Source organism: Mustela nigripes, chromosome 12 (assembly GCF_022355385.1).
Source record: "Mustela nigripes isolate SB6536 chromosome 12, MUSNIG.SB6536, whole genome shotgun sequence".
Taxonomy (NCBI): domain Eukaryota; kingdom Metazoa; phylum Chordata; class Mammalia; order Carnivora; family Mustelidae; genus Mustela; species Mustela nigripes.
In genome coordinates, this window is record NC_081568.1 from 70,909,226 (window position 1) to 70,931,829 (window position 22,604).

The following is a 22,604-nucleotide window of genomic DNA, read 5'->3' on the forward strand; positions in this document are numbered from 1 at the left end:
GAAGGTCAGTTTTCTTAAGTTTTATTGTAAAATCTTCAGAAAAAGAGCATTTACAATGACAATACTTCATGATAATCTGTGAGTCATCTTCATATCATGTGGTACTGTGGTTACACGGTGTGTTCAGTACGGTGCAATATGTCAAAGTAAACACAAACTTATTTCATATGCCACATACAGTTACTGTGTTGGTACAAATTTCTACTAAAGTTGATGTATTAAAAATAATTTATATATATTTTATAAATAAGGAAAAATTCACATGTATAGTAATTACAGGAGGCCTTTTGAGAAATACTGGTGATTACAGAAAATATATTTTGGTGTCTACACAACAGCTCAAAATAATGTATCTGCCTTGAAATAAGAGATCTGAAAGTTTTCTGAGGTGGGGGAGGATGAGAATCTTCACGGGACAAAGGGTGTGCCTGTGACTTCCTATCTTGAGGGCTGTTCAGCTATACTAGAGTGTGAAACAGTATGTGTGTGATCACTCCAGCCGCACACCATGCCCACTTTTGTTCCAAGATCATTTCGCATGGCCTTCGGAGACTGCAAGCAGAGGGGAGAATAGTGGGGTGTGATGGGGCCAGGCCAGGAAGGGGGGCTAGCCAACCACAGGAGCCAGCCTGGGTGTGCCGTGGGGTCTGGGGTGACAGCTTATGGACCTGTTATCCTACACCTGTCTGAAGCAGCTCAAGTAGCAGGGGACCAACAACTCTTAAACCGATGGCAGATGTCACCCTGGGCAGTGGACGAAGGATGAGATATTGGGAATATTCTCATTGGAGAGCACTCAGGCCCCATGATCAGCCAAGACAGGTTGCCCTGCCTCGGAAATAGAGTTCCGATCTTGAAGAGCATATCCCTAAAGGGCAGCATTCTCCGATCCTGCCTTGGTGACATGTGGTGAGGTTGCCTGCTGGGCGTGGGGGCCAGTCAATCGTTATTGCTTTGTGGAGTGCAGGCTAAGCCTTCTAGAGCCCTCTGGGGTGTGTGGCCCACATTCTCTAGGGCCGTAGAGGAAAGAGATGGTTCCCTATTAGTTAAGACGAGCTTGGAAAGAGGGGTGTGTGAATGGTAGGTTTGTCCAAGAATAGTGACAGAAAGTACACGGTCAACACTCTGGTGCTGGCTCTAGGAACCTTGCTGTCAGTGTTGGAAGCCAGTTTCTGCTTTCCCCATACTTTGTGTGATCTCACACATTGTGTTTGGGTAAATCCCCATTGCTGTCCACAGCTCCAAAGAAGGTGTGAGAATGTGCTTGCTGGGCTCCAGATGTCAGCGGGGTGGCTGGTGCCTGAAGCCTGCAGGCTCCCAGAAGATGCGCAAGTTCTCAAGTAACCTTAGGTAGTCTGCTATAGACCAGAGCAGGAATAGCTTGCACTCCATCAGGGATTTGGGGTCTGTGGTCAGACCTTGAGCATAGGCACTGTCTGTTTTCTTCTTTGAATCTTCTAAGCCTCTCTGTTCTGTAATCTCGACGTTTTGAAGAGAAACCGTGGCAGCTAATGACTTTGTTGAACAAAACTGCTCTGCCTACGTGCTAGTCTGGGAGCAAATAGTAGCATCTGGCCCTGTGAGGGACTTCTTACTTGGACTTGAAAGCAAGGTAGCAGCATGGGGCAAAGGCCATTGGGGGAACTGGTATGACAGTAGGTCAGTTGCTCCTCAAATTGTAAAAGCTGTGGCGCGACTGATGTACAGGAGGCCTGAGGCATGGGGAATCCAGCAAGGCAGAGAATAAACTGGAAATGAGGAAGGTATAGTTCGGGTCTTCTAAGGGATAAAGCTTGGGTGAGTCTTCACCGTCTGTATTCTTGTCCGACAGTTTCTGTTTGACAATAATTCACTTCCCTGACACTTGGGAGTTCGCTCTGGTCTTGATCACCTTGCTTGGAAAGGCTGCAAGGTAGGGCACAGGGATCATGATTCTGGGCAGCAAAGGGCTGTGTCCCAGTGGGTTCTGATCGCACTTGGAGAAGGATCTGGGGTTCTGGGTGGGGGAGGAGAGCATGGTTGTCAGCATGTGTCACAGTTGGTCTTCAGGGTGGGGGGTGGGTAGGAGGACCGCTTCCGGAGGAGCTGGGTGCAGGAAGGAGAAGGTGAGGTAGACTGGTAGGTGCATGGGAGGGAGTGAGATGTGGCATCAGCAACCTGGAGCCTTCCCAGTGGAAAGGAGGACCCGAGACAGAGTTGTGAGACTGGTGATGAAGATGGTTCAGCGTCCGTGGTATGTGACTGAAACACACAGTGAGAAATGAATGGGTGCCGTCATAAGCCCCTGGTAGAAAAATATATCCGGAGTGGATCTGTTGCATGTCTCCATTCTGGATTCTCCTTTAGTTCACAGGTTACTGGTCAACAGAAAAGAAGTTGTGGCCACACAAAGCCCACTTCCGGCTGCTCTCCTAAATGAAGTCTCAGCAGTTAGAGTGCCTAGGGCAGCAGGCGGCTCTCTGTGTTCCTTGGGGTTGAGAGCTATCCTTGGGGCCCTTCCTGGAACTGGGAGCCCCTTCCTGCACAGAGGAGCAGGAAGGAAAGGAAATGGCTGGGGTCGGGTGGGGCAGGGCGGGGACTGAGCTGCTGTCTCTGCTCATGATGCCTCTAGATTCAGGTTCCTGTAGCTTGGTATTAGCGCTTGGCCCCAGCCTGACTTCATGGGGCTCTTCCAGCTTCTTCTGGCGGTTCTGGGAAGGTAGTGGGATCCTCAAATGCGTGGGAGACCATGGGAAGAAGACTGGGCCAGCCCCAGGCAGGTTGCTGGGCCGGGGAGGGTGGCATTTACCAGGCGTGTACTCCACACCCAGGCTTCCCGCATGGGGAGTCCACGCAGTTGCCTGGAAGCCGACGAATCCCTCTTCCTACCAGCCATTGGGTGGGCTTTGTGGACCCAGAGCCCCCATGCAGGGTTCTGCTCACGTGGGCAGAAGAAGCACGTGCACCTCTGTTTCAAATCTTTAATATCAGCAAAGGTGTAGGTGATATGTGAATTACAAAAAAAAAATACTGTTGAATTTTTGTGAAATCAGTTTTATTTCAAAATTGAATAATTTTGAAGTAGTTCATTATGAAAGCAGCTTTTTAAATGTAAGATGACTGCTTCTTTAGTGTGAAATAGTTGTTGTCAGCTGAACTTGGGTGTTCGGCAGAAGGATCCCTGGCTGGGCTGGCTGCAAGGCTTACCGTCTCTGACTTTCCAGCTGTGTCCCAGGGAGCCACTTCTGGGGCTGGAAAGGGCCAGGGGCAGCCTGGCCTGTCTTTCCCCTGCCTCCCCCTGCCCCCAGCAGTTCTGTTGGTTGCCCAGCTGAGAAGGCAGCTACTCTTTGGCCTTTGTGCGCTCTGCTTGGCGGCTGTCCTATGTGGAGTGCGTGCCTTGAAGCCTGAGCCGGGGGCTCCAGTAAACACGATGAGTCAGCGTGAGGCAGAGATACTTTCTCAGACACACCTAGAGACAGAAGGATTGGGGCCAAGGATTGGTGGCTGGAGTCACTCCTGGTGCAAAAGGGCCATTGGGATTGAATGGTCTTTGACTTAGGAGCCCCGTGACCCAGAGGGGCTGCCGCTCTGGCCTGGCAGCTGGGAGGCTCTTCCTCAGGGAGGCTCGGAGACTTTTTTTATTATGTTCAGCTAGCCAACATGTAGTGTGTCATTAGTTTTTGACGTAGTGTTCAATGATGTGTTTGTTGCGTATAACACCCAGTGCTCATCCCAACTGTTTTTTCCCCCCCTCCCAGGGGCCACCACTGTGGAGTAGATTTTCCCAAAGGGACAAGTTTCTGAAAGTTGGAGAATTTCCACGATAGAAGTGGGAGTCTAGAAGTGAAGGTGTCAAGAGACCGAGACAGGAATAAAAAGAAAGGGTGAGAGGCATGGTCCGTCCCAGCCCTGGTGAAAGTGAGAAGGCGGCCTTTGAAGGCCATTCCCTCCACCTGTAGCTCCATCCTTTACCAGGAACAAACCCTCAAGTCTGCATGGGCATATCTGGCCACACTCTTGGGAGCTGGAGTGGACAAGTGTTTTGTGAACCAAGACGCATGGGAGATGCCAAGGGAAGGGCCGATTTCAGGACATTGGGGCGGACAGAGTGGTTTGGGTGGGCTGGGCAGTCAGGGGAGTGTGAACGGGAGCTGTGTGTAGGTAAAGCAAGGCAGGGTGTGTGTCTTTCTTCTCCTGAGAGGGGCTGGTGATCAGCACACAGGAAAAGCTCGGCCATGTTGGCAGGTGAAGGGGGCTATGTGAGCTGAGGGGACCGTGAGGGGATCTTTTCCAGCTTCAGGTGGCTTGAAAATCAATCACTTAAACCAGAAAGCATACAAGTATGTTGTGACTACTGAAATGGGAAGAAAGGGGGGGCCCGGGGAAGCTTCTTCACTGGGGACATTCTGCCCCACAGGGCCCTTCCCTGGGCCAGCTGTTGTACTTCCTTGTGCACCCCCTTGCCCCCCGCTAGCTTGGCAGAGTCTGAGACATTGGAGATCATGCAGCATTGACAGCCTCTATCCTCCTCCCCAGCCCCTGCATCCTTGGGATTGTGGGTTTTGTGGCATGGGTTACTGGGGCGAGAAGGGCCCCTGTGTAAGGAGGTCCTGAAACGTGCTGTCTGGGCTGTGCTGAAGCAGGGACTGGAGTGCATGGGCCACAGACAGAAAAAGAAAGGGACTTTAAAAACGGATAGCCTACAGAACCCACCTGGATCCCACACGGGTCTTTGGGGTTACTGTGTGGAGCCTGGAGATCACTGTTCAGTAGGTCACCACCCCCCACTTTGCCTGGCAAGCCCAGTCTACCCTGGATCTGGGGTCCTGGGCCTGGCTAAGAAAACCTCCCCCTTCAGTGGTAAAAAGCAGGCACGCAGGGTTTGTCCTGGTCTTTTGTGTCCCAATCCAGAACAAAGTCTTGGCCAAGGTGGTAGCCAGAGCTGCATGTGGGACTTCCGTGGTGTGGAGGGCATTATTCTTGGATGACCATTGTTCCTTCTGGCTGTGGGACGTGGGGTGGGGGCACTCAGAGACTTGGCCTAAGGCAGGGAGAAACAGAGCTGGACGTCAGAGAGCATCTTTCTGCTTACGAGCATTTGAGGTTATAAAAAATTATCTTTTAATCAAAATTTCCAAAATAAAGTGAGTGATTTCCCCATCCCCAAGATGCAAGAAGTCTTGTCGGCTCTCCCTCAGGCTTATACCAAGTCACATGGAAAGAAAAGCACGAAGCAGCTGCGCAGGAGAAAAGAAGGTCCAGGAGGTGGGCGGCCGTGGCTCTTAGGCCTGGAGCAAGCCCTGCTTCCAGCGAGCCTGTCTGCAGGCCTGGCTTCCGGCCACTCCGTTGGGGTGAAGCCTGGCCGGACCTGGCGGTGAGGGACAATGAGCACATGAAGGCAACCGACGGAAAGGTAAGCCTGGACAGCAGGAGCTCTTGGTTCCACGGTGTCCCCAGGTAACATGGTGTGGAGCTGGGCGCAGAAATGATTCCTTGACACGGCAGCATGTGTTCTCACCGGTGCTCAAGGCATAACTCATACTTCCCAACGAAAAATCCCAATCTGGTTAGCAGCGCATACCTTAGACTAGGAAACTTGCAAGGAGACCAGTGTTGAACCACAAAGCGAGTACAGGTTTTGCTTTTGTCTGTAAAAATGTACAGGGCGCCTGCTTGGGGCTACGGAGTGAGGACTAGGCGGAGCTTGGTGGCCCGGGGCTCTGCTTGGTGCGGGGGGAGGACCCCTTCATACCTCATCCACCCACACGGCCGTGGTCCCCCGCCTGATGCCTGCCACCTCACAACGCAGCGCGTTTTGTCTCCCATTGATGAGGAATAGCGACTCCTGGGCCGGCGTGAGCAGGTACTGTCCGAAGAGCCCGCTGTCCCTCACGATCCTGCGGGGCCCTCCCCACGGCCCGCCTGGCCCCGTGGGTGGCTCCTTTAGGTTCTCCAGCATGCCCATCTTCCCCGTGGACAGCTCCAGGAAGAGCAGGGCCGGCTCCGTCTCGGCTGCGGCGTACACGTAGTACTGGTTGCCTTGGGTGAAGGAGGGCTGGAAGGCCACGTCTGAGACGCCCGGGCTGATTTTCAAGCTGTAGAGGGTCCGGATCCGGCCCTGCAGCGTGATCTCCTGCACGTGCAGCTGGGGACTGGTAGGGGCAGCACTGACGACGAAGCGCCCGTCGGGGGACACGTGTGGCGTGCCGCTCACGTCGCCATTGGGGCCGACCACCGAGTCTGTGACGCTGTCAAGCAGCAGCTGGGGGGCGGCGGGCGCGGGGCTGTCCTGTCGGCACTGCACGAAGAAGTAGCCGCCCAGGTGCGTGTGGGCCATGGCCTGGGGCACACAGCCGTGCCGCCGCAGGCTGATGGTCTTGAGCTGCACCAGTGTTTCCAGATCGACTTTGTGGATGGCGGCGTCGGACTTGTTGAAGATGAAGCCGAACCTGCAGAGGGAAGAACTGAGGTCAGAGGTGTAAGGGATTGCATCTTTTCTCTTCCCTCTGTCGTCACCCTTCAGGGATCTGCTAGTTTAAGGAGATGTACCATCCCACAGGGCACAGCTTCTTCCCTGACTCAGAGATGATGTCAAACCAGAGGCAGTGGAGTTACAAATGCTCCTGGATAGACGCTCTTCTGACACGCTCAGGATAGAAGGAGCGCAAAAGTGCCCATGGCCGCTTCTCCCTGGGGGAAGCCTTCAGATCAGCACCCCTGAGGCTTTGCACCAGCTGGGAAGGAGAGGACACACCTGCTGTCAGTGCTCCTTTCCCTGGAGAGGACCGTAGTGGGGCAGCCTCTCCTGGGTCCCGTTTACGAGGCCTTTGGGAGCCATCCTGGGCAGGGGGTGCGGAGGACAGCCTTTACCTTTGCAATCGGACGGCCAAGGCGTTGCGCACTGCCTGTCTCCCAGCAGAGCTGGGCACGTGCCTCGCCTCTTGGAGGCTCTGCGACTCTAAAGAGGGCAGTTCCCTCTGGGAGGGTTGTCAGAGGACTGGATCAAAGAGGAAGCCGCAGGGGAAGGGCTCAGTGGGTGGGCGCTGCTCACATCTCACACCTGGTCTTCGCTCAAGTCTGCTTTGGAGGCGGGTTGTGAACTGTGAGGAGATCTAACCCTGGGAAGGACTTGGCTGTGACTCGGGGGCCTCTGCCCAAAGCCCTGGCTCGGGGAGGCCTTTTGGTGCCTGTGGACACCTACAGGAGTAAGAGAAAAGTCTCCGCCACACTTATCTCCTGAGTAACTAATGGAGCGTCAGAGTGGGGAGGTGGCCAGTATAAAGCTTCTTTAAAGCCTTCCTAAAGAGCCGGAGCACGGAGAAAGCAGGAAAGAGAAGCCTGCTCATAGAAGCAAGTTGAATGCTAAAGGCCACACACAGACAACCCAGAGCCTATAAGTTTGTTAGACTCCTGGCTGAAGTCAGCTTCTTTGGGGGATTTTACCCCTTCAGAGGCATCTTAGAAGCTCTTCCCAGGTGCTGTCTACAGGGAGGGGTTCGTTAAGGGGTGTTTTCTTCCCAGTCTTGGATAAATGGGTGGGCCTAGTTTCACAAGCCCAGTTTCAGTGTACAAAAACGAGGCATTTCTTCTTGGAGAAAGGTGTTTGATGTCAGACAAAAGAAGGGCATAAATAGTGGCCCCAAGATCTTTGGGTCTCGGTGCCTTGATGAGAGGGAGGCTTAGTCTGCTGCAGTGCTGACTTTCCGGCGAGGGGTGTCTGGGGGTTCTCTGATGTGAACAGGCAGGGGGAGGGGCCGGCTGGGATGAGGGTTGCTGTGGAGACGGAGGACGCCTTTATTAGGCTGTTCTTCTGGATGGTGACAAACCAGACAACCGGGAGGGTTTGTTTCCTGGCTGGCCCTCTGCTTGGCTGCTCAGGGGGCTCCTGGCTGTGTTAACTTGGCCGTCCAGGGTCTTGGCTTCTTCGAGCCTCTGTTTCCTCATCTGTAAGAAGGGGTTAAGGCCACTTTGACTAGTTTTTTGTGTGTCTAGTAAGTCTAGTGTGCTCCAGTCACCACTGCTGACTTTCCTCTCTTGTCCTCTGTGGACCTCGGAGGGTGGGAGAGCTGGCTGCCTTCCTTAACTATGACCATGAAGGACTCGGGATGGGTCTATTTCTCTGTCCCCTCATGAAGGAGCCCAAGGTCAGCTCAGCATGAGTGGGAAAGAAACAGAGAAGGAGCAGGTCTCACGCTGGGCAAATGCAGCCACAGGCAGGGCTGAGCTGGGTTACAGGGGTTACTGGAGGGCCCCGTGGCCCCATCTCACCTGACGTGGTTGATGATGAGGTTTGTCGGGGGAATGAAGAAATCGTCCACTCCTGAGAACGGTGTGTGGATAAGATGCTGGCCCTGGGCAGTGCTGGCTTCTGTGATCACCTACAACACAGAGCAGGAGTCCTGGTGAGGGTCCACATGAGTTGGGGGGGGCAACCTGGAAACATGTTCATGTGCTGGCAGGGACCCTCAGCGGTCAGGCTGCTTCAGAGAGAGAGGGGGCTGGGAGCAGAGTGGGAGCTGCTTGGGAATGTCAGAGGCAGGGACCCATCCTCCTGTGGGGAGGAAGCGATAAGTTTGGGAATGCCCGAACCATGCCCTCCTTTTTAGGGAGGCCCAACCCTGACCTTATGGGACCCTGTCGGCCCCCTGAGGGCACAGCTTCCCAGAGGGCTCCCAAAAACAGAACGGTAACTATGCTCAGATGCTCAGAGACCACACTTCCCCACAACTGAGAATCCCACCATCTAAGCATCCAGGTCACCCTGGGAAAAGAGGGAGAGAGCTTTTAAGTCACTAAAATGTTAAATGGTGGAAAGATTTACTGGTTCCCTGTTTTCCTCTGATGTCAGGTGCCTGGGCCTGTTTGTTGGGAATCTCTGTCCTATACTGCTCATAGAGGCATTCTCTGGGAATTATTGACTCCAAATTTTATCAGAGAAAGCAGGAATTGTGCAGAAATGCCATTCAAAGATGCTGCTCTGGCCATTTAGATGGCTTGCAGTTAGAATGCTGGGGCTCAGGCCTGGTAGCAGAAAGGACTTGTGAGAGAAATGAAGAATCGGGCACTGGTTTTTGTATATGATGGGAGTGACCGAGCACAGCTACCTCTGTTTCCCTGGAGGTAACATCTTATCCCCTATAGAGTCAGCAGGAGGCTGCTGCAGCCACTGTCTGGTGCAGAAATCCCTGGTGGGTCTGTGTCAGGGAACAGCCACCAATGCGGAAGAGAGCCAAATGCTGTTGGAGATTAGGTGGGATGACAGAGTAGTTTGGAGGTCCTGCCAGGAAGCCCTCTGTGGGCAGGCTGAGCATCTATCCAGCAGCTACCCTAGTCTTGGGTGCTTCTAGGCCAGAGACATCGTGCCAGCCGGCCTGGGTCCCCCTTGCCTTTGCACATGCTCATCAGCCCTCAGTGGCTAGGCCAGTGCTCTGAAAGATGGCTGACCTGCAGCCAGATGAGGAGCTTGGCCATCTGGTGGGCCATTTTGGGGGAAGAGCCACAAGGTCAAGCCCAGGCCCTCTGAGCAGGAGAGTGGGGGCTTAGGCCTGAACACAGAGCTTAGACACTTTTCCTGATCTAGATATTGTGGCCATGTCTACGGAAAGAAGGGTCTAGACTTGTGCAGCCTGAGGCTGAGGACAGTGTCTCCTGGAGCTTTGTGACTCACAAGGCTTGGAGTTCTGGAGGCTTTTACCTTCGAAGAATAGGCCTGACTTCTGGCTCTTTCTTTTATGGGAAAATCAACACCACTTGGCCTGCCTCCTCAGGCAGGGTTGAGGTTTGAGACTTTTCTGGATCGTGATTTCCACGCAGGCAGAATGCCAGATTGGAATGATGAGGCCTGTGATTTGTATTTTTAGCCTTGGGGCAGCTCCAAAGTTGTAACACGGCATTAGGTTATTTTGCAGTGGTTTTTTAAAATGGCTAAATGATAATTCCATGGCAAGCACATGGAGGAAAAAAACCTCTCAGAACTGGGCATTAAGAAAATAGCAGCCTGAGGAAACTGGATCTTGGGAGTGTCTAAGGGAAAGTGCCAGAGAATTCCGAGAAGACATACAATCACTGCTTGATACCAGGCCTGTCATTTTCACTTCTAATAGAGATAGAAAATCACAGGCTGTCAGCGGTCAGGGTCATTCACGCCTCACCACACCGACACCCTGTACTGAGAGATTACCTCATCAAAACGCACTAGCACGGGCCATTGAGCCGATGGGCGCTACCGGCCTCATTTCTCCATCGAGTCTTGAGTTCCTTCTTGGCCTTGCGTCCTACAGAGGGCCTGGGCACATTTGTGTCCTCACTCATGCCCAAAAGATAATTGTTATTTGAACCCCTCAGTTTTGTTGACTCTCTGGGCTTGGTTCAGGAGCTGTACATCAGTGGTGAGATACCAGGAAATGTCACTTGGTCATCAGTGCGGGGTCCTGAAGGCTGGGCAGCTCTCCCAGCGGGTAGACAGAACCAGCTGAGAAGGGAGGTCTCATTGGGCTTCAGATACTGTTGCCTCTCATGTCTACTTTTATAGGATTTATTTCCTTTGTGGTTTCTGATATACTTGTGTGGATGTGGACATGAGAAAAAATGGTTTTGCAGATGCCAGGTTTATAGTAAACCAAGTTGTGTCATTATTCAGGTTTCCCCTGTCTTTCTTTGGTCTTTTTTTACAATGTGAGTGCATTTTTAATCGAATCCATCTTTATGTTAAATCACTCTTGTTTGAGGCATTTAGTCGTTAAGTGCTTGATATCTCTTGGGTGTTCATCCCATGGTGTCTCTCCGTGTTTGCTGTTTTTAGTGCTTTTGACCTTAAACCCCACCTTGTCTGATGTGAGTGGCAGTCTGGATACATTCTTGTCACCTGTCCTTACTATGCCTGTCCTTTTAAATTCTGCCTTTTCTTCTCTTTGAAACATGTGTGTTTCTCATCAACAAGTTCTAGTTTCCTTCCTTCCTAACCCAGTCTGATCATCTCTGCTTTCAAGAGAAATCAGTTTGTCAGATGTGGAATAATGAGACTGCTGCTTCCCAGCTGCTACATTCTGCCAGCATTCTCCAAACTTTCTCTTATCCCAGTAAGGTATTTCTAAGTATTTTTATCCCCCTTTCTTTCCTCCACTCCCTATGCTTATTTTTATGGAAATAATTTATCTTCGGTTACCGTCTGGTAGCAGGGTTTCTCATTCAGCGTGTCTCTCCTCATTCAGACATCCTTATTTAGCGCTGATTACCATTTCCAGGGAGGCTGTCCTCATCCTTCTTCTCTGGGTTCATTGTTCAGAACTGTCTCCTCTTTATCTTTCTTTATCTTGAGGTCTCTGATCTGGTTCATCTGGTGTTTGTTGGGTATCTTTCCACAGATCTGTTCCTCAGAGGGGGCGGTGAATTCTTATGCGGTCTCTGAATTCTTATGCCTACGCTCTCTTTTGTCCTGTCCAGTGAAGCCTATCAGGGCCAGGAATAGGACTCTTGGATTTCAGTCCTAGAGCATCTACGATGTGCCAGCTGCTGTGGCAGGTGGGAAATCCAGGACCAAGCTGATGTTTTTTTCCTGTTTTTCAGCTCATAGCTGTTAAATTAGGAAATAATTTTTGGTTTCAGAAAAAAAGTGTTTTGGTGGACCCTCACCATGAATTACTTTAGAGGCTTTCTGGGAGCTGCCAGAGGGACCAATAAGTTAGGATTTCCCTGGGCTTACGTTCTGCTCTGAATGACCTTCATTCAGGCTCCTAGACCCTCTAATGGGGATTTTCTGTCAGTTCACTGGGGCCCAGGGTGATGGCATCCATCAAATGACAGTAGTCTCCGTTTACAGGAGGTGTGGCAGAGACTTTTCCCTGGCCCAGCAGGGCTGAGACACACAGGCAGGTGGTCAGTCTTCTGGAGGATGTCCCTTCCTTCTTCCTGGTCTTGAGAACAGGGTGAACTAGGCTCCCTCTGCAGTTCTTCTCAGCTGCGCTTCTGAGAGAGAACAAAGCCCTAATGTCCTGAGGCATCCAATGCATGAATTAACTTCTCTTCTGTCTATCTAGAAGGGCTCTGTGTACATCTCTGGGAGAAATCAGGCATTCAGATCTCTTTTCTTAGGGCTTAATCCTTGAATGCATCCCTGCTGATGAGAAAGGCAGAGGCATGCACTCATAACATGGGGGTGGTGTTGACCATCTCTTGTTGGTGGACAGGGGAATCCCACAGAACTCTCGGGCCTAGACTGTTTCCAACAGACTGTGCACTGGCTGACCCTGGGCTGAAGAGCCGCAGGGCCTGGCTTGGACCACGGGCACGTTACTGAACTTTCTTGTGCCCTAAAGCACCATAAGCACTGAATAGATGCGCTTCTAGTGTGGACACGACTGCTGCTCTTACTTTCCTTTCCTTATCGAGTACTTGCTTGGACACCACTCTCGAGCCTGCTCAGCCCAAGGAGCAGAACGTCCTTGCTCAGGAGAGGGGGAGTCCGGGAGCCACATTCCACTTGTCCTGACATCACAATCTTAGTCATCATCAGGATTCTTGTCCTTAAAGGTAAGCCTGGCAGATGATACCTTGGTAATGGTCTGTGAGGGGCTCTGGCTCTCCTTAAGCCTTGGTGGATAGATTTTGGGTAAGTGTGATTAGCTACCTAGGGAAGCAAGAGACGTGTATGGGAGGTCAGTATCCTTTGTTCCTGTGGGGTGAGTGTGGGTCTCCATGTGTTCAACATACCTGGAGGCTTGGTTGGGACTTGTGCAGATCCCCCCAGCTCAGGACCCACACTTGGTCATGAGACTTGTCATAGGTCAGCTTAGCTGGCAGAGGGTCCACACCTATGGACTTGAGAAAAAAAATACATACAAGTGGGTCATCATTATAAGCTGACACGGTGCTCACTTCTGGACTTGGTGTACATGACTGTCATGCCTAGGTGAGTGGAAAGCCAACCTCTCTGCCTTGGCACAAAGCCGGCTTGGGAGGCCAGGGCTTAAGCTGCCCTTCTGGGTATTCTTTAGAGACAGAAGAAAACTCTTGCCAGTAATTGAAACCTTTTTGAAAATTTCTTCCATGTTTTACTCGAAGGGGACCCAGACCATCTCAGCAAAAGCCCAAACATAACCAGAGGGTTACATTTTCCACTCAAGAATCAGCTGCAGGGCACTCTGGTCCCTGCTCCCAGAAGGCTTTTAGGCCTCTAGAACCCTCTGTGTCCTCCCCAGGTGGTTCTGAGCTGAAATTCTGGTGCATTGGCCCTTCCTCCTGAGCCACCTGAGACTGACTTTAAGATCAGCCCTTATCCCTGGACTCTTACGTCAGCAGAGCTTTTCCCTTTCTCTTCCCCTTCTCTTCCCTTCCCCCTTCTTCCCTTCCCCCCTCCCCTTCCCTTGAAAAAATTACTAGGCATTACAAGATACAGAGTATAGGGCTCGAGACTACTAAAAAATTCAAGAGAAACAGACCCATGAATGATTCATAAAAAGATAATTACAAATTTATATACAGAAGTAAAATTAAGTAGAAATAAATGCAATACCTGAAATTAAGAACTCACTAAATAGGTTCTGTGCAATCCATATTAGGCATAGCAGAAAACAGGGCTAGGGAAAGATAGGTTGATAGAACATATTAAAATTGAAGCATGAAGAGACAAAAAAAGGATGGAAAAGAAGAGTACAAGACATGTGGGATGCAGTAGAAATGTCTAACTTTTAAGTTTCCAAAGAAGAGGTAAGAGACAATCCCAGTCTGATGAAAGTTATCAATCTACACATTCAAGAACCACTAAAACTTCGAAATTGGAATACATACAAAGAGCATCATCCCTGGGCATATCAAAGTAAAATTGCTAAAGATCAAAGAGTGACAAAAAGACTGGAAGTTGACCTATTACCAAAACAACAGAAGACAATGGAGCAACATCTTAAAATGCCAAGTGAGTATAATTGTTAAGGTAGAATTCTATATCCAGTGAAAATAGTCTTTAAAGGGCAAATACAGTTCTTTTCAAAGAAACAAAAACTGAGTGTGTGTTGCTATCAGGTCTCCACTAAAAGAGCCACTTAAAAAAGTCATTCCTCACAATGAAAATGATCCCAGACAAAGCTGTGTACTTCAGGAAGAAATAAGGAGCAGGGAGAAAAGTAAATATGTGGGTGAATATATATGACTACCAAGTGTACAAAATAATGTTAAGCCAGGTCTTGTGGGGTTCAATTATATATAGAGTTAAAATCTATTCCCATAATCATGTGAAAAGGGAGGAGAGGAGTTAAAGGAGTTACTGTTACATGGTTCTATTGTTAGAGAAGTGAAATCATAAATTATGAGACTGTATTGAGACAACTATGCATATTATAATCTCTGTCCTAAAAATAACAGAATAATATTTGACTAATCCAAAAGAAAGTAAAACGGAGGAAAAAAAAAAACAGATCAAGTAAAAAACCAGTAAGATGGTAGATTTAACTATAAAATTAACTGCCTTAAATATAGATGGATCAAATGGCCCAAGTAAAAGATCAAGATTATAATACTAGATAAACCTAAACACACGTAGCTTTATAAAAGACCACCTTAACCGCTGAGCCACCCAGGCGCCCAGGCCATAAAATACCACCTTAAATATATGGACATGGAAAGGTTGAAAGTGACAGGATGGAAAAATACAGCTAACACTAATTAAATCTGATCTGTCTGTACTAGTAACATAGACCAGAAAGGAACAGAGACAATATACTGTAACAGTCACTGTACAGGCAATACAATGGCACTACATTCATATCTTGCAATAGTTACCTGAATGTAAATGGGCTAAATGCCCCAATCAAAAGACCCAGGGTATTGGAATGGATTAAAAAAAAAAAAAAAAAAAACAAGACCTATCGATATGCTGTCTGCAAGAGATTCATTTTAGACCCAAAGACACCTCCAGATTTCAAGTGAGGGGGTGGAAAACCATATACCATGCTAATGGACATCAAAAGAAAGCGGGGGTGGCAACCCTTATATCAGGCAAATTAGATTTTCAACCAAAGACTATAATAAGAGGTGAGGAAGGACACTCTTCATACTTAAAAGGGTCTGTCCAACGAGAAGATCTGTTTTAAGTATCTATGCCCCTAACATGGGAGCAGCCAATTATATAAACCAATTAATAACAAAATCCAAGAAACACATCAACAATAACACAATAATAGTACAGGACTTTAACACACCCCTTCACTGAAATGGACAGATCATCCAAGCAAAAGATCAACAAGGCAATAAAAGCTTTAAATGACACACTGGACCAGATGGACATCACAGATTTAGAACATTCCATCCCAAAGCAACAGAATACACATTCTTCTCAAGTGCACATAGAACATTCTCCAGAATAGATCACATCCTGGTTCACAAATCAGGTCTCAACTGGTACCAAAAGAGTGGGATCATTTCCTTTATATTTTCAGACCACAGTGCTCTGAAACTAGAACTCAATCACAAGAGGAAAGTTTACAACTGCACTCCAAATATATGGAGGCTAATGAGCATCCTACTAAAGAATGAGTGGGTCAACCAGGGAATTGAAGATGAATGAAAAAAGTTATAGAAACAAATGAAAATGAAAACAACTGTTCAAAACTTTCGGGATGCAGCAAAGGTGGTTCTAAGAAGAAAGTATATAGCAATATAGGCCTTTCTCAGGAAATAAAAGTCTCAAGTACACAACCCAACCCTATACCTAAAGCAGCTGCAGAAAGAACAGCAAAGAAACCCTAAACCCAGCAGGAGAAGAGAAATAATAAAGATCAGAGCAGAAATCAATGAAATAGAAACCAAAAGAACAGTAGAACAGATCAATGAAAGTAGGAGCTGGTTCTTTGACAGAATTAATAAGATTGATAAACCCTTGGTCAGACTTATCAAAAAGAAGAGAGAAAGGACCCAAACAGATAAAAACATGCATGAAAGAAGATAGATCACAACCAATACCAAAGAAAGACAAACATTAATAAGAACATATTATGGCAACTATATGTAGCAAATTAGAAAATCTGGAAGAAACAGATGCATTCCTAGAGATGTATAAACTACCAAAACTGAACCAGGAGGAAATAAAAAGCCTGAATAGACCCATAGCCAGTAAGGAAAGTGAAGCAGTCATCAAAGATCTTCCAACAAACAATAGTCCAGTGCCAGATGGATTCCTAGGGGAATTGTACCAAACACTCAAAGAAGAATTAATACCTATTTTCCAGAACCTGTTCCAAAAAAGTAGAAATGAAAGGAAAACTTCCAAACTCATTTTTAGGAGGCCAGCATTACCTTGATCCCAAAAGTGGACAAAGACCCCATCAAAAAGAATTATAGACCAATATCCTTGATGAACATATGTGCAAAAATTCTCCCCAAAATACTAGCCAGTACATGAAAAGGATCATTCACCACGACCAAATGGGATTTATTCCTGGGCTGTAATGTTGGTTCAACATCTGCAAAGTCAATGTAATACAATATATAGTATATGTGCTGCCGAAGCGAGCACAATGTAATACAATATATTAATAAAAGAAGGCACAAGAACCACATGATCCTCTTAATAGATGCAGAAAAAGCATCTGACAAAGTACAGCATCTTTCTTGATCAAAACTCTTCACAGGCTAGGCATAGAGGGTACACATAACATTCAGTATCATAAAAGCCATCTATGAAAACCCCACAGTGAATATCATTCTCAATGGGGAAAAACCGAGAGCTTTTCCCCTAAGGTCAGGAACATGGCAGGGATGTCCACTATCAGATCTGCTCTTCAACGTAGTGCTAGAAGTTGTAGCCTCAGCAATCAGACAACAAAAAGAAATAAAAGGCTTCTGAGTCGGCAAGGAAGAAATCAAACTCTCACTCTTTACAGATGATATGATACTTTATGTGGAAAACCCAAAAGACTCCACCCCAATACTGCTAGAACTCATACAGGAATTCAGTGAAGTGTCAGGATATAAAATCCATGCTCAGAAAGCAGTTGCATTTCTAGACACCAACAACAAGACAGAAGGAAGAGAAATTAAGGAGTCAATCTCATTTACAACTGCACCCAAAAATGTAAGATACCTAGGAATAAATCTAACCAAAGAGGCAAAGAATCTGTACTCAGATAACTATAGAATACTCATGAAAGAAATTGAGGAAGACACAAAGAAATGGAAAAATGTGCCATGCTCATGGATTGGAAGAACAAATGCTATGAAAATATCTATGTTACCTAGAGCAATCTACACGTTTAAGGCAATCCCTGTCAAAATACCATCAACTTCTTTCACAGAGCTGGAACAAATAATTCTAAAATTTGTATGGAACCAAAAAAGATCCCAAATAGCCAGAGGAATGTTGAAAAAGAAAACCAAAGCTGGTGGCATTCCAATTCCAGACTTCAAGCTCTGTTACAAAGCTGTCATCATCAAGACAGTATGGTCCTGGCACAAAAACAGACACATAGATCAATGGAACAGAACAGAGAACCTAGAAATGGACCCTCAACCCTATGGTCAACTAATCTTCGACAAATCGGGAAAGAACGTCTAATGGAAAAAAGACAGTCTCTTCAACAAATAGTGTTGGGAAAATTGGATAGCCACATGAAGAAGAATGAAACTGGACCATTTCCTTATACCACACACAAAAATAGACTCAGCATGGAGAAAAGACCTCAATACAAGACAGGAATCCATCAAAGTCCTAGAGGAGAACACAGGCAGCAACCTCTTTGACCTCAGCCACAGCAACTTCTTTCTAGAAACATCACCAAAAGCAAGGGAAGCAAGGGCAAAAGTGAATTATTGGGACTTCATGAAGATCAAAAGCTTGTGCACAGCCAAGGAAACAGTCAACAAAACCAAAAGACAACTGACAGAATGGGAGAAGAGACTTGCAAATGACAGATCAACAACTAGTATCCAAAATCTATAAAGAATGTATTGAATTCAACACCCAAAGAACAAATAATCCAATAAAGAAATGGGCAGAGGACATGAACAGACATTTCTGCAAAGAAGACATCCAGATGGCCAACAGACACATGAAAAAGTGCTCAACATCACTTGGCATCATGGAAATACAAATCAAAACCACAGTGAGATACCACTCCACACCAGTCAGAATGGCTAAAATTAACAAGTCAGGAAACGACAGATGTTGGTGAGGATGCGGAGAAAGGGGAACCCTCCTACACTGTTGGTGGGAATGCAAGCTGGTGCAGCCACTCTGGAAAACAATATGGGGGTTCCTCAAATAGTTGAAAATAGAGATCTCCTACGACCAGAAATTGCACTACTATTTACCCTAAAGATACAAATGTAGTGATCCAAAGGGGCATGTGCACCCCCATGTTTATAGCAGCAATGTCCACAATAGCCAAACTATGGAAAGAGCCCAGATGTCCATCAACAGATGAATGGATACAGAAGCTCTGGTATGTATGTATGTATGTATACACACACACACACACACACACACACACACACACACACAATGAAATATTATGCAGCCACAAAACCCCCCAAATCTTGCCATTGCAATGACATGGATGGAATTAGAGGGTATTATGCTAAGTGAAATAAGTCAATCAGTGAAAAACAATTATCAGATGATCTAACTGACATAAGGAATTTGAGAAACAAGATAGGATCATAGGGGAAGGGAGGGAAATATGAAACAAGATGAAACCACAAAGGGAGAGAAACCATAAGAGACTCTTAATCTCATGAAACTAACAGGGTTGCTGGAGTGGAGGGGAGTGGGAGAGATGGGGTGGCTGGGTGATGGACATTGGGGAGGGTATGTGCTATGGTGAGCACTGTGAATTGTGTAAGACTGATGAATCACAGACCTGTACCCCTGAAAGAAATAATACATTTTATGTAAAAAAAACTCAAAAAAGTTTCTTGATGATTAAAAACAGCAGCAACAATATCTTCTATCAATTTCGTATCTTACTCCCCCTTTTCTAGATCCAATTTTGGGTACAGAGAAGGCATTTAATAAATGTTGGTTCAGTAAATGCCTAAGCAGTATTTTGGGGGATTGTAACACAATTTTATGTACCTTCCACTTGAATTGAAGTAGATCTTTGGGAGCCTGTCAAGGGCTCATAATACAACACCACTGAGGAGATCTTTCATCTTCTCAGTTATCCCTCCCCGCAATGTTGGTCCCACCTAGAATGTATTTCCTTCTCAGAAAAATTAAACAAAAAAATAAATCCTATAAAAAAATGGATGTAATTTAGATAAACCTACAACCACAGTGTGAGACTTCAACACACCTCTCAGCAGCTGGTAAACTAAGTGGACAAAGGAGAAAATGACTTAGAAGATCTGAACAATGCAACAAATAAACTTGCCATAATTGACATGTATACAGAATACTGTATCTACCATTAGAACACACATTCTTTTAAAGTGCATGTGGAACATTTTTATCCACATTGATTCCAAGCTGGGTCATACAGCAAGCTTCAGTGAGTGTCAAAGGATTGAAATTACTCAGAGTTATGTTCACTGGCCAGAAAAATCACTAAGAGAAAATCTTCTGCCCAAGTGGCCTGGAGAAACCACAACCCAGGTCACACCCACATTCCCCCTGCAATGAGCATGCACAGGGGCATTGCTAGGAAGACAAACCACAGCCCTGCTCACTGGCCTCACTTTCTCCCTCGATCCGCAAGCCTTCAGTGGGCCTTTGCTGTCACCCAGCAGTCCTAACACAGTGGCCTGGTCAGTTCAATCTCAAATGCACCCTTGCCCTCTCTCCTCAAACCTCCAGGCTGGGTGATCATTTTCCTTCTTTCTTCAAGGAGAAAATAAAAGCAACCACAAGAGATGTTCATCCACCTGCCCCCAGTTGTAACTGTCACCTCTTTGTAAGTGTTCCTGAATATTCTCCATTTCCTTCGGTTATATGAAAGAATGTGATTTTATCCAAAGCTTGCATCTCTCCTTCTCTGCCCTGGATTCCACTGACTTCTGCCTACTTCAGTGATGCAGAAGAAATGAAAGATGTGTGGGAGGGTTTTGGTTTTTTTTTAGCATGGTATTCATACATATATACATAAAAACGCTGTAATGTCATCTATTCTAAAGAAACTTCTTCTCTATGCTCTTCTACCTATTGTCTCATTTGACTCCTTTTACTCATATTTACAGCAAACCCCCTCACAATGATTGTACTTCTTTGACCGCAAGCTTGTATTGCATGATCATTCTATCTGTTCCAGGGTAATCCATGGGACACCAAATCCAATGGTCAGTTCTTAGTCTTGGTGATTTGAAAATGCTCAGCTCTATTGGACACCATTCTTAAAACACTTCTTTTCTTCATTTCTTCCTCCCCCCAATTTTCTTCCTACCTTTTAAGCTCCTCCCGCTTGGTCTCCTTGTTGGCTTCTTCTCTCCTTCCTGATCTTTAAGTGCTGGAGTGTGTCAGGGCTCCAAGCTTGACCTCTTCTCCATCTGTACTACCTCCAGTCATTTCATCTGCTTCTCTGGATGTAACATGTGGTATGGTAACCATATCCACCCTGACCTCTCTGGCCTAGAGCTCTCACTGGCCTCCAGACCTGTTCATCCAATTGCTTATTTGACGTCTCTACTTACATTTTTATTTTTATTTTTTAAAAAAATTTATTTTAGAGAGCATGAGCGGGGAGGAGGGGCAGCGTGAGAGGGAGAAGCAGACTCCTCACTGAGTGCAGAGCCTGACATGGGGCTTGAACCCACAGCCTGGAGATCATGACCTGAGCCGAAATCAAGAGTCATACACTCAACGGAAGAAATCACCAAGGCGCCCCAATGAACATTTATAATAGCAATGAACACTTAGCAGGTCTAAACCCAAATTCCTAATTTTTCTGTCTTCCTGCTCCATGGCCTATACCACCTGCCACACCACCTGCTCTAGAGAGTGCATTATTTTCCCATTACTATGATAACCTACTATCACACACTTAGTGGCTTAGAACCACACCAATTTAATTCTTTTACAGTTCTGGAGGTTCAAAGTCCAAAATTAAATTTCCCTGGGCTGAACAAGGATGGCTGCAGGGCAGTGCCCTCTCTAGAGGCTAGAGGGGAAACTATGTTCCCTTGACTTTGCCGACCTCTAGCGCTGCAGTCATTGGCTTGCGGCCCCTTCCCCCATCTTCAAAGCCAGCAGAGCCCCAGTGTGCTCTAGTCCTCCCAGTGCCTCCTGCCCCTAACAGTCACATTTCTCCTTGCCTCCCTCTGATACCGGTACTTGCACTCTCATAGAGGAAGGGCTCACCCAGGTCATCCCCCGTAATAGTCCATTTACACATCCTTACCATAATCACCTCTGCAGAGGCACCTGTGCCCGAGGAGACATTTATAGGTTCTGGGCATGGGAAAGTGGCCATCTTGGGGCCGTTATTCAATCCACCACACACAGTAAATGGCATCACCATTCTACTGTTCCTCAAAGTAACGAAAAGCCCCCAACAACCTGATTTCCCGCTCTTAAAACTTTCATTCGACCCAGCAGAAAATCTTTCCACACTTAAGATCTATCAAGAATCTGGTCGGTCCTTGCCACCTTCATGGCCGGCGGCAGTTCATGCCTGAATTATTTCGGTAGCCACGACGCTGCCCTGCTCTGCCATTGGTTAGCAGAGCCTGCCTGTTTCAGAGTCTAAGTGGGATGAGGTCACTGCCTGGATGAAAACCCTCTGTGGCTTGGGCCATGCTTTACCCCCCCTTCACCACTTCCCGCTTCTCACTGTCCTCTAGCCCTCTGCTCCCAGAATGGGAATGTGGCCGGCTGTGCCCCTGGCACCCTCACTCCCTTAGAGAGATGTACCTGTAGAACTTTCTGGGCTTGCACGTCGACCACAAGGACTCTGTTCAGTGCTGGCTGGGCCACGTAGATGTACCGGTGCCGGACGTTCACGGCTGAGGCCCACTGGCACGGCTGGGTGGCATTTCCTTCCCCTTGGGGACAGATTTCTTCCTGTAAAGGAGACAGGCTGCCATGGATCTTCTTAATCCCCCGGGGCCCCTGCCCTGTGTGGGTTCCCTCTCCCTCACCGCCCCCGTCCCTCTGTTCCCTTCTTAGAACCCACAAACATGCCACACCAGCTCCCACATCACCTGTTTTGAACATTCACCTCCACCACCTCCCACTCATGAGGCTGGAACTCCCTTTGCATGTGTTTTTTTTTTTTTTTTTTTTTTTTTTATGAGCAGTGCCAGGCCTGCCTTCTTCCCCTCCTGGGGGCGAACTTCCCTGTCTGCACTGAGCTCAGCGCTCCAGACTTCTCACTTATTAAATTAAACCTGCTCCCCCTTTTTATTTGAACTTGGGGTACCACTTGACTCCATGCTGCCTATTCTTTGCTTCCTTCCCCCAGCTCCCCCACCCAACAGGCTGGATCCTGCTCAGTTTGCTGATCTCTTGGTCTCTATATGTCAGAATGCACAGGGGTCAGTCCCTCAATGATTTTTCCTCTTCAAAATCTACTCCCTTTGCTCATCTCATCCCAACTGATAGCATCAAATACCATTTACGAGCATACAGCTCCCAAATTTGTATCTTTAGTTAGAGCCTCTTCTCTGAACTCCAGACGTACGCAGCCAACCACCTCACTCTACTTGGC

At 47.5% G+C, this 22,604-nt stretch overlaps 1 protein-coding gene across 1 annotated transcript in view; it reads right to left on the minus strand.

Annotated features, from left to right (window-relative positions):
* Positions 1-246: 246 nt before the first annotated feature.
* Positions 247-22,604, minus strand: part of FSTL4 (follistatin like 4) — a 401,404-nt gene continuing 379,046 nt past the window's right edge. Inside the window, exons 13-16 of the mRNA XM_059417566.1 lie at positions 21,809-21,958; positions 12,688-12,795; positions 8,248-8,357; positions 247-6,428 (exon numbers count right to left, since the gene is read on the minus strand). Of these exons, the coding sequence (XP_059273549.1) occupies positions 5,726-6,428; positions 8,248-8,357; positions 12,688-12,795; positions 21,809-21,958 (1,071 nt within the window). The 3' untranslated portion in view covers positions 247-5,725. The remainder of the gene's footprint in view (positions 6,429-8,247; positions 8,358-12,687; positions 12,796-21,808; positions 21,959-22,604) is intronic.